General features: G+C 39.4%; 1 protein-coding gene across 1 annotated transcript in view; it reads right to left on the bottom strand.

Annotated features, from left to right (window-relative positions):
• LOC136874534 (DC-STAMP domain-containing protein 2-like) overlaps positions 1–12277 on the bottom strand; it is a 168678-nt gene that overhangs the window by 80633 nt on the left and 75768 nt on the right. The window contains exons 8-9 of the mRNA XM_068227832.1: positions 4592–4745; positions 662–830 (exon numbers count right to left, since the gene is read on the bottom strand). Of these exons, the coding sequence (XP_068083933.1) occupies positions 662–830; positions 4592–4745 (323 nt within the window). The remainder of the gene's footprint in view (positions 1–661; positions 831–4591; positions 4746–12277) is intronic.

Genomic DNA, 12277 nt, shown 5'->3' with positions numbered 1-12277 from the left:
GCTGAAACATCATTTGATGAAAGAGTCGCTTGATGTAGTATGGTGAAGTCTGAATGAACAGTTCTCCTGATTCTTATTTTTTTTAAATATTAGCATTCATTAAAATTAAAATTGTTGTTCCACTTCATATAAAGACTTTTAGAATGTTAGAGTTTACAAATGTAGATTAAATTAATTTTAATGTCAGGCAGACCATTGAGTGAAATTAACTGCCGTCAGGTCATGTTGCGCAATATGAAATTTTCAACAGCTCTCTGTTTGCGTCATATTATATCTGTACGCAGGCTAAGTTAACATTCTTTAGAAAAATGACCGTTAGTACTGTACAGGTGGCGCTAAGTTAAGGTTACGAAATTTCGGAATCGAGGAAGAGACCCATTTCATCACAGGATTAGCTACATTAGGGCCTTCAGTAGGCCTATATAAAAGGTAGCATACAGTAAACATAGGCATTTTAAATTTAATGTAGAATTTTATATTTTTCTTATTTCACTTGGTTTGCAATAAAACTGTTCTAAAGATATATTTCAGCTTATATAACATAATTGTCAATAAGAATCCAAAATGAATGGTCACACAACAGAAATATAGTTTTTTATGCACAGCTGAAGAGTGTACTTACAGTATAACTCAAGTTCAAAGTATTTTTGGGAATACATACCCTTAACTTTTGACTGAACACTGCCATGTATTCGAATGATATTAAGAATCCAGTAGAGACAGAAGTCACCCAGAATATGAATTCCAAGCTTGAGTGTAGCCGAGCCCAGGAACATTGCATTTTTAGTGAGTTTCATACGTTCTGTCTTTACCAAAGTCCATGATGCAAGCTAGGAAGCAACACATTCTACATTATAAAATGTATCATTAATTTTACTTGGTGCACAATAATCAAAATAGGAAGCCAAATGCCATCCTAAATCATGACTTAGAATGTACCGTATTAGTTGCAAAGTCTACAGCCAGGTTGAGATTTAAGGCAGTTGATATGATCGTTGTGGGCAATGTACATGTACATGATTCTAAATATCCGGGAATATTCTCAATTTGCATTGCAAACACAGATCGTTTAAGGTTTTGTTTGGATAATATTTCCCGAAATAATAATGATTTAGCTCATTTTTATATTTTCCAGTTACATTTGGATATAAAGTAATAATAAACAGTGAGTTCCGTAACGTAAGGCATTACTGTATTATTGGAACTTTATGCTTTTATACCGTATACATAATATGATTTGAGTAAAATACTGGAATTACGGGTAAGGTATTCTGCGGGTGATGTTATACTGTACAGAGTAATAAATAAATTACAGGTTTGTGAGCAAAACGACCGCGACAGTATTGTGCGATGAAAAATGGGGTGAAAAGTCAGGTTGTGAGTTTCACCAAGAGGGAAAATACTGTCAGTTTTAATTCCTGTGTTAATGATGATGCTTGTTGTTTAAACGGACCTAATATCTAAGGTCAACGGCCCATTACTATGTTGATGGGGCTAAAGTTTCTTATGGACTTCACTGTAAGTACCAAGCTGTTAATAGAAGAAATTATATTCATTGGGGTAATAACATTAACGGGATTGTAAATAAAGTTTACAGATCTCTTCACATGATTATGAGGGTATTTAAGGGTTGTAAGAATGATGTAAAGGAGAAGACACATAAGTGTCTGGTAAGACCCCAACTGGAGATCCAAAGAAAAGGAAGCTCTGTTTGTTCTGGGTGATATCCGACAAAAGGGTAGCGTTACGAAAATGTTGCGAAGTTTGGGCTGAGAAGTCTTCGGAGAAAAGAGACGAGCTGCTCTACTAAGTGGTATGTTCCGAGCTGTCAGTGGAGAGATGGCGTGGAATGACATTTGAAGACGAATAAGTTTTGAGTCGTGGTTTTAAAAGGAAAGATCAAAATATGAAGGTAAAACTGGAATTCAAGGACAAATTGGGGCAAAATACTTTCATGGGAAGAGGAGTTAGGGATTGGAATAGTTTATAATGGGAGATGTTCGGTAAAATTCCAATTGATAGGTAATGTGGCGCCGAGGCAGATCAATGGTGATTGATTGATTGATTGATTGATTGATTGATTGATTGATTGATTGATTGATTGATTGATTGATTGATTGATTGATTGATTGATTGATTGATTGATTGATTTGTAAACATATTTTCTGCTACGGCTTCTGTTCCGTACATTTGCACCCACATCGCATACGTCACAGTTTCTTTGTTTCCCAATTTGTAACTAAACTTGATGTTTATTTGCTCGATTGTACGGCACAAGTCTTCACACGCACTACGTTCGACTGGCCGCAGCAGACTAACCTGCCTCAGCTCCGAGTGTTCAACGCTACGTGGCGCTTCTCGAGATGTCTCTCTGTTCACACGCATATTCTCGCAGTGTTACCACACGTTGCAGTTGCGATATCGGTCCATTCACCGTACTTTTTAGACACACATTGTAATAATAATAATAATAATAATAATAATAATAATAATAATAATAATAATAATAATAATAATAATAAATTATAACTTTGTAACTAGATAAACTTTCTCATTTACTCCTCAGTGGACCTATTACCATTTTTGCTATTGTGCACTTTCATTTGGTATTATAAAAGAAATGGTCAGTTCGCCGTGGTCTTCCGGCCGCGAGTTTGTGCTTGGAGAGTGATTTCTGGGTACAGACCTATTGCTAAACATTCCTACTCACTCTTGTCTATATGAAACTATTTTATGTGTGGATGGAACCTACTTTCGGTGGTTAACACGTACTGGAGTGTTGTCTAAATACCAATATGTAGGCACACGAGATAGGCCCTACACTCGATATACACTCATGCTCATAAATTAAGGATAATTGCATATTGTGGTGCCACACAACGTGGCACTACACAAAACTGGCGCTAATAGCAAAGGCACATAGTGAACAGAAACGAAACATACCTGTAAGTCCACGGTATTGGTGATAAGTTGAGAAAACCGTCCCAAAACACATGTGCTACAAAACGCCACTGTTTCCTGCGCATGTACCCCGACATCAATATGGGATATGATCACCATACACACGTACACAGGCCGCACAACAGGTTGGCATACTCTGGATAAGGTGGTCGAGCAGCTGCTGGGGTATAGCCCCCCATTCTTGCACCAGTGCGTTTCGGAGCTCCTGAAGTGTCCTAGGGGTTTGAAGACGTGCAGCGATACGTCGACCGAGAGCATTCCAGACGTGCTCGATGAGGTTTAGGTCTGGAAAACAGGCAGGCCACTCCATTCGCCGGATATCTTCTGTTTCACGGCACTCCTCCACGATGACAGCTCGGTGGGGCCGTGCGTTATCATCCATCAGGAGGAAGGTGGGACCCACTGCACCCCTGAAAAGGCGGACATACTGGTGCAAAATGACGTCCCGATACACCTGACATGTTACAGTTCCTCTGTCAAAGACATGCAGGGGTGTACGTGCACCAATCATAATCCCACCCCAAACCATCAAACCACTACCTCCATACAGGTCCCTTTCAAGGACATTACGGGGTTGGTATCTGGTTCCTGGTTCACGCCAGATGAGAACCCGGCGAGAGTCACTGTTCAGACTATACCTGGACTCGTCCGTGAACATGACCTGGGATCACGGTTCCAATGACCATGTACTGTGTTCTTGACACCAGGCTTTACGGGCTTTCCTGTGAACAGGGGTCAGTGGAATGCACCTTGCAGGTCTCCGGGCGAATAAACCATGTCTGTTCAGTCGTCTGTAGACTGTGTTTCTGGAGACAAGTGTTCCAGTGGCTGTGGCAAGGTCCCGAGCAAGGCTACCTGCAGTACTCCGTGGCCGTCTGTGGGCACTGATGGTGAGATATCGGTCTTCTTGTGGTGTTGTACACTGCGGACGTCCCATACTGTTGCGCCTGGACACGTTTCCTGTCTGCTGGAATCGTTGCCACAATCTTGAGATCACACTTTGTGGAACACGGAGGGCCCGTGCTACGACCTGCTGTGTTTGACCAGCGTCCAGTCGCCCTATTATTCTACCCCTCATAACGTCATCAATATGTGTTCGTTGAGCCATTTTCACCACACAGTCACCATTAACAAGCCTGAAAACATCTGCACACTTACTCGCTGCACCGTACTCTGACATGCACCAACACACCTCTGCGTATTTGGACTGCTGCCAGCGCCACCGTGCGACGACTGCAGGTCAAATGCACCACATGGTCATACCCCGAGGTGATTGAAAATCGCAAACCGCCCATCATAGTGTTGTTTCACCATGTATCAGCATTATCCTTAATTTCTGAGCATGAGTGTACATAATAATAGGCACTGACTAGCTGTGTCCGCGACTTCTCCCTCCCTAAAGTTCCCGTGTCAGCGAAATTAACCAATTAAGGTTAAAATTCCCGACCCTGCCGGGAATCGAACCCGGAACCCCTGTGACCAAAGGCCAGCACGCTAACCATTTAGCCATGGAGCCGGACAGTCGATGTATGTTAGGAATAGATACTATAATTTGTTTGAAAGGCACATTCTTAAAAATAGATTAGGATGATAATGTTAGTGATCAATGAAAATAGTCTAAGTGACCAACCGGAATATACTTGCGTTTCTCTCGTTTGTTGAGAGGTAGCACTGTTTCCCGCTGCAGACGAGCTCTTCGTATGTCCAGTTCATAAAAATATTTGGTTATGTAGATGTTTTCAAACCTATCTTGGGTAAGATACTGTCCCCAGAAGCGATATGCTCTGAAAATAGAAAGCAATATTGTGATTAAAGGACTGCATTTATAAAATACAGGTCGACAGCAAAACTAGAACCATTAATTAAAGAAAGTAGATGACATTATCCAAAGCTGTAACCGGAATTTTTTGGAGAGGATTATGATTTGGGAGGGGGACCGGGAGGGGCGAGCTTCCGAAAACAAAAACTATAGTAACAAATATTTTTTTACGTTCAAATAGATTTTACAGAAAGAGAAGTTTGAGTTTTAGAGCACTACCTTTTACAACTCAACGGGTGAAGTAGAAAGCTAAATTCATAGCGGTCTGGTGGGTAGAACACACTTTAACACGTGCGTGCAGTGCGAAACAAAGATTTGTTAAAAAATGGATGTAACAATATGTTTCACTCTAAGTACTGAAAATATTTAGAGATTTTATTCATTTTTAAAAAAATCGTCTAACAGCTCAATAACACGAAAATATCTCTATGTGTTTACTGAAATCGTTTTTTATAGTGCAAAGTGGATTACATACACATAAAGATCAAAAAACAAACAAGCCGTATATCTCACCAAAATTAACATTTCTATTTATGTTTTCAGTAAATTTGTTAACAATATTCATAGAAAAACATTTAGAGATGGCACAGTTTTATTAGTTATTTTGCAGAAGCTTGTTTTTTAAATAATATTTATGATTTATTGTAGACTATTTCAAAACCCGTACACGCTCTTTAAATTTGTCAAGTTCACTTTTATTTCGGGGAGGGGGTTCCAAGCCCCCTAACAATCCCCTTGGGTACGGCTTTGGCATTAACTAATAGAAATTATCAGGGTAATGATGACTGCCAGTGACACTATCCTTCTCCACTTTTTTGCAGACTCTTCCTACATGGACTACATTTCGAAAGCTGCTGCTTGTCACTGTGACAAGTAGTAAACAAAATTCTCCTCTTATATCTAACACCATACAGTGTTTCGCTTTAAACTGACTACATTTCTGCTGCACTCAGACATCAAAGAACAGGCGAGTGAATTATTCCTCTCAGTTTTTTATCATCTACGTTTTCGTTTATTATGACGAGTTCAGTGTTATCAGTTCTTACTAATCGGACAGTCCGCCTCTGTGGTGTAGTGGTTAGCGTGATTAGCTGCCACCCCCGGAGGTCCGGGTTCGATTCCCGGCTCTGCCACGAAAATTTGAACAGTGGTACGAGGGCTGGAACGGGGTCCACTCAGCCTCGGGAGGTCAACTGAGTAGAGGTGAGTTCGATTCCCACCTCAGCCATCCTCGAAGTGGTTTTCTGTGGTTTCCCACTTCTCCTCCAGGCGAATGCCGGGATGGTACCTAACTTAAGGCTACGGCCGCTTCCTTCCCTCTTTCTTGTCTATCCCTTCCAATCTTCCCATCCCTCCACAAGGCCCCTGTTCCGCATAGCAGGTGAGGCCGCCTGGGCGAGGTACTGGTCATTCTCCCCAGTTGTATCCCCCGACTAAGAGTCTGAAGCTCCAGGACACTGCCCTTGAGGCGGTAGAGGTGGGATCCCTCGCTGAGTCCGAGGGAAAAGCCGAACCTGGAGGGTAAACAGATGATGATGATGATGATGATGATGACTAATCGGACAAAATAGCGTAAGATTCGAATTATGCCATGCATTCGCTCCCTGATTCCTTCACGAAGGGTGCATTGGAACGGTTCTTATTCCATTAAAAACCTCAACAGTTCAATGAGATCGAATTTCTTACTGTCTGTTTACTTTACTGTCTAAGTTTCCAAGATTAATTTCTTACCTTATTAAGAATTACAACATATTATACCATCAATAATAATAATGTCCGCCTTTGTGGTGTAGTGGTTAGTGTCGTTAGTTGCCACCCCCAGAGGCCCGGGTTCGATTCCCGGCTCTGCCGCGAAATTTCAGAAGTGGTAAGAGGGCAGGAACGGAGTCTACTCAACCTCGAGAGGTCAACTGAGTAGAGAGGGGTTCGACTCCCAACTCAGCCTTCATCGAAGTGGTTTTCTGTCGTTTCCCACTTCTCCTCCAGGCAAATACCGGGATGGTACCTAACTTAAGGCCGCGGCCACTTAATTCCCATCCCCCACAAGGCCCTTGTTTAGCGTAGCAAGTGACGCCACCTAGGTGAGGTACTGGCCCTTCTCCACAGTTGAATCCCCCGACCAAAATTTTCACGCTCCATGAAACTGCTCTTGAGGCGGTAGAGTTGGGATCCCTCGCTGAGTCCGAGGGGTAAACTAACGCTGCAGAGTAAACGGATAAAGCAAGCAAGCAAGCAGGCAAGAAAGAAAGAAATTAATAATAATAATAATAATAATAATAATAATAATAATAATAATAATAATAATGTGTGGTCTCAGCTACCGTATTGCAGAAATGTTTGTTTGACACCATTTTGGCTGACGGCGTGTCAATTTTGACATTCCATTCTGCTCTACCAGATGGCAGAGGAACCAAAACTCTGTTGGACGAACTTCAGTTGAGTTTTTATTCATGTATCGGCAACTAGCTGAAGTTCCCGTTCTTCGTACATTATTACTATTATTATTATTATTATTATTATTATTATTATTATTATTATTATTATTATTAGATAGAACTAATATATGCTAAGATATTTGAAAACTGGTGACGAATTTAATAACCATCAAAGATATCTTTGTAATTGTCCGTAATTATATTTCACGAAACTTTGATTATGTACACTCAACCGTACACAAAAATTGGCCGGCAAAAAACAATTTATTTCATACATTCTCGAAACGCGACGATAATTTTAAACTATGAGTGGCCATTGGCAGAAGGGATGATACTAGGAATCCAACTACCAGTCCAATGTGTTGATCCTATTTCAAACAAGAGGGTGTTGAAAGAAAGTCACCTGATCCGATCAAAATATGAAAATTGTTGTTCCAGCAGTTCTAGTACCTATCATATGTTACTTGGAGATGGTGGGTTCGAACCCCACTGTCGGCAGCCCTGAAGATGGTTTTCCATGGTTTCCCATTTTCACACCAGGCAAATACTGGGTCTGTACCTTAATTAAGGCGACGGTTGCTTCCTTCCCACTCCTAGCCCTTTCCTAACCTAGCGTCAACACAAGACCTATCTGTGTCGGTGCGACGTAAAGCAAAGTCAAAAATATATTGTCCCCTTCTCCGGGGTCGCTCAGTCGGCGGAACGAGAGTCCCAAAGGGTGGACTGTTCGCAGGGCCAACTTGCTGTTACGGGACCGACCGACAGAACATTTATTTTTACAGGGCCATTGGTGACTGGATAGGAGACATAATGTTGAATGAAAATCAGGACAAAATAACAACAATGTTTATTAAAATATAAATGAAAATCAGTCTGGACAAATGCACAATAAAAAAACATAATACAATATTTCACTAAAGTGATTCAATTCATTATTGCTTGTGAACAAATAAAATGACTGAGTTCTTGCATACTTCTCGGTTTCATTTGATTCCACTACTTCTTCAATGAAACTCCCTCCAACATTTTACTCTGCAACATTGAATTAACCATGTGATTAGCAATGCTATCATTTTCAATTGCAACACAGGTTTAGAAAATTCTCAGGTAAATTACTTTAATACCACTTTGAGAAATTTGCATTTACTTATATAAAAAAAAATTGTTATAGGTTTACTTTTCCACACTTGTGAAAAATCCTTTCTAAATCACTTATCACTATCATGAAATTCTTTAGCTTATTCTTAATAAGTTCTGTATAAATCACTTTTGGAAAACTCCTTACAATGTTTGAGATCGTCGTTATAAATTTTGGAAAAATCTTTACCACTTCGAGAAATTTCTTACAATGTTTGAAAATTTTGAAAAATCCTTTGGCGAACTTCCCCTCTCTCGTAGACTTCGCTCGACTGTATTCTTTTATAATTCTTAATAACGTTTCCTAACTAACTAATATTCTATGAAGGGATAGAGTATCACGCAACACTATGTGGAATCAACAGCAACAATATCAATGCATCATCAATCACATCAAATACACAAAAGATAAGCATTCCTGGAATGATGTGGGTAAATGTCACGAAATAACATAATTGTAACAACTGTTTAAAAGTAGATTTATCACACAATAGAAGTATAATATTTTTGTTATTATTATTATTTTATTGTAACTCTCTCTTCCTCTTGAATTCGGTTGAAGAACCTTACAACATTACCTGACCATAATGAGAACTCTTCATGACTGTAGTTATAAGATGAAATAGGATGACAAAATTTTTCTCGATGAATAATCATCACCATCATTAGAAATATGCTTTTAAGAGCCTCGAGAAAATCAAATAATGATTAAGTCGTGCATTATTCATATCAGTTGTTGAGCGAAGAACAAGAACTATTATTAGTCCCTAAATCTCTTCATACCATCATAAATCACTATCACCATCATCACTCAATATAATCACTGTGATCCATTATAATTATTATGACTGATATGCACCCTAGTAGTCCCATATCGTCAATTCATCCAAATTTACTATCGCAATGATCGCTCAATTTTCTCAACAACTCGTTAAAAATTTCCGACCTTCATTATTATTATTAAAATTATTTTTATTTCCTACAATGGCTCCTAGAACGTTCTCTCGATGAGTTGTTCCTATTACTCGTCGATTACCTTCCCTTCTAGTATCAATCATCATACATGTCTAACAGCTTTTTAAGATTACGATTTAATCATAATTTACTCCTATTTAATCACATCCCCTTTGTCATGATTATTATGACATTTTATTTATTATTATTATTATTCTCATTATTATTAGGTCTTAACCCCTTATAATTTCTTTTGAAGATCGTAATCACTTATGACATTAACTCACTAGCAACAGGGATTACTCGTCACCGAATTCGAAAAAGAAAACCATTACTCCAAGAAAATGCAAAGATAGAACAATATTGAAATCACAAATCAACGAAGGAATGAATACTCTACCATCACCATTAAGTACAACATTACTAAAAAAACTACATTCCTCTAAGCAAGAATACAATCTACTAGGCATCTACTAAAAGAGAAGAAATTTTACAGCGGTACTTATAGTTCCGATGAAAATTCGTGGCGTCGGGATGCTGCTATGGGCGTCGGTGTCCTCTTCCTCAGCTATGATGGTTTACAGGTGTACAAGGTCATCGTGTTGGCGTGCACACTGGAGTCTAATCCATCATGACCATGGCTACGTCCAGCATTGTCGTATTACTCCAGCAAAGTTCCGGAGAATTCCAATCCTTTCCTCGTGTTCGTTGCATCTTGGCTGCTAGGTTTCACGGAGATAGCTGAAACTAAAATTCTGTATTAACAATAGAATCCACACTAGTTGTAACTCACTAAATTATTCACAACACTTAACTGGTGCAACGATGTATTTTCAGGTCCAGGTTTACTACCAGCTTCGACTTCCAAACACATTCACCTATTTACGATACGTCTTAAAGCTGACAAATAATATTACTGGTTACTACGATGTTTAAAAGCCAGATTACTTCTCGAATATTCCCTTAAGGTCGTGCCTTTCCTTTATAATGTCCAACGGAACATTCCATGAGTTTCTATTATAAAACTCGGCTTCAATAAACACACGAATTGTCTGCGGTTCAGCAAGTTCCACACAGGAAAATGTGCGGCTGTAATAAACCCGCTGAATACTGCATGGAGCTAACTACAAGTTGCACGGGCACTCAAAGCAATGGTTGTGCCTTACGAGAATTATACATGTATTAACGTCGTCTGCAAATACTCTTCTTTTCCGTAGAGAATGCACTGTTCATCTTCTCCGTAAGAATACGACTGTACGACTTTCTTCAAAATTATTCTGTTCGTCGTTTCTTAAGGTACTCTTCTGTACTGTTCGGTGTTTCACAAGGGACTCTTCCTCGACTTTGTTCTAGAAAAATCCTAAGATTTTCTAGCACCTTCCTTTATTTCCATCGGCTGTTGGCCATCATGCGCCGTGATTCGTCTTTCACAGCTTTGAGTGGATTTTCGAGAATAATCTCCCCTCTCGTCTGTCAGTGTGTCAGGTGACGTAACTGCGTGTGCTGGCAGCCTTCAACAGCTGTTGACCTACTTTCGGCTGGCTCCCATCGGCACGGCACGGTAACAGCTGATACACGCGGTCTCGTAAACCAATATTCCGTAATAAAATTTTTCCATCTTTCCCAAATTAACTGAGGCACCATTTAGACGGGTACAATATGTATATATCACGTTGCGCCTCCGAGACCGCTATGTGAAAATATTTCTGCTTAGAACTTTGGCTGGTAAGGATCTGTCATCTAGGGTTCAACACTGTGCGACGATATTCGAAGAATTCTCGTTCTTAATGTGATCTGTGCTCCGGGTCAGTATTTCTCCAATACAAAGCGGGCACATAGTGGATTTCCATCGACGATATACCGGCTGGGAAAAATAAAGCTGTCCCGCAAAATATTTACAATAGGACTGACACGTGATTGACCCTGGGTTATGAACATCACAGAAATGCTGGAAATGGCCTCATTTGAGGAAATGAAGAACTGAGGATCCAAAAGGCCTGACTACACTTCACTCAGAAACCACCGGCAGATCTCGACACGCGAAGGTTCGCCTGGACGCTTTAACGCATACACAACAGTAAAATTGTAAGGATACAGATGCAGGTACTAGTCAAACTAAATGCTGAACAAGCTTTGAGACTTCAGCGAGCACAAAACTCATGCATACGATATGCCTTCCAACTGCGACATGACGCTCATGTTACACCATATTTTAAAACATTGGGATGGCTACACATAAATGAACGAAGGAATTTTCACCTAATGACACTTGTGTACCAAGTGCTCTCAACGAACACTCCTACTTACCTTTCTTCTAATTTTCGTTTCCTTTCCTCATTCCATGAAATTAGTTCCCGTTCTGGTTCCCTACTTGAAATTCCACTAAGTCGAACGAATTCCTACAATCATTCCTTTTTAGTTACTGCATCGAGACTCTGGAATACACTCCCAATGGACATTCGGCACCTTAGTTCGTCTCATAAATTCAAATCTGCCTGCTGAAAGTTTTTTCTAGGAACATAAAACTGAGTTGTCTGAGTCATTGTGTGTATGTTGTGTGAATGGGTTTTCTTCATTTATTATTATTATTATTATTATTATTATTAGACTATTATTATTATTATTATTATTATTATTATTATTATTATTGTCACACTACTGTACTGATATGTAGCCCTAACTTAGTCTTAAAATTATCTGTCCGTAGTATTGTTTCTTTTTAGAATTTCTGTCTTACTTTTATGTTTACATCTTTAAATTTTATTGTTTATAGTGGTTAAGTGTAAGAGAGGGCCGTGAGCCTCAACTTCGCCACAAATGTAAGTCAGGAATAAATAAATAAATAAATAAATAAATAAATAAATAAATAAATAAATAAATAAACAATGTTTCGACACGACGATCTCGTAATATCCACTTCCACAGATAAACTGCATTGAGATTTCGTCGGACTTCGTTCCAAAATTTCTTT

This window comes from Anabrus simplex, chromosome 5 (genome assembly GCF_040414725.1).
Source record: "Anabrus simplex isolate iqAnaSimp1 chromosome 5, ASM4041472v1, whole genome shotgun sequence".
Taxonomy (NCBI): Eukaryota; Metazoa; Arthropoda; class Insecta; order Orthoptera; family Tettigoniidae; genus Anabrus; species Anabrus simplex.
This window is presented reverse-complemented; position numbering and strand designations above follow the sequence as displayed.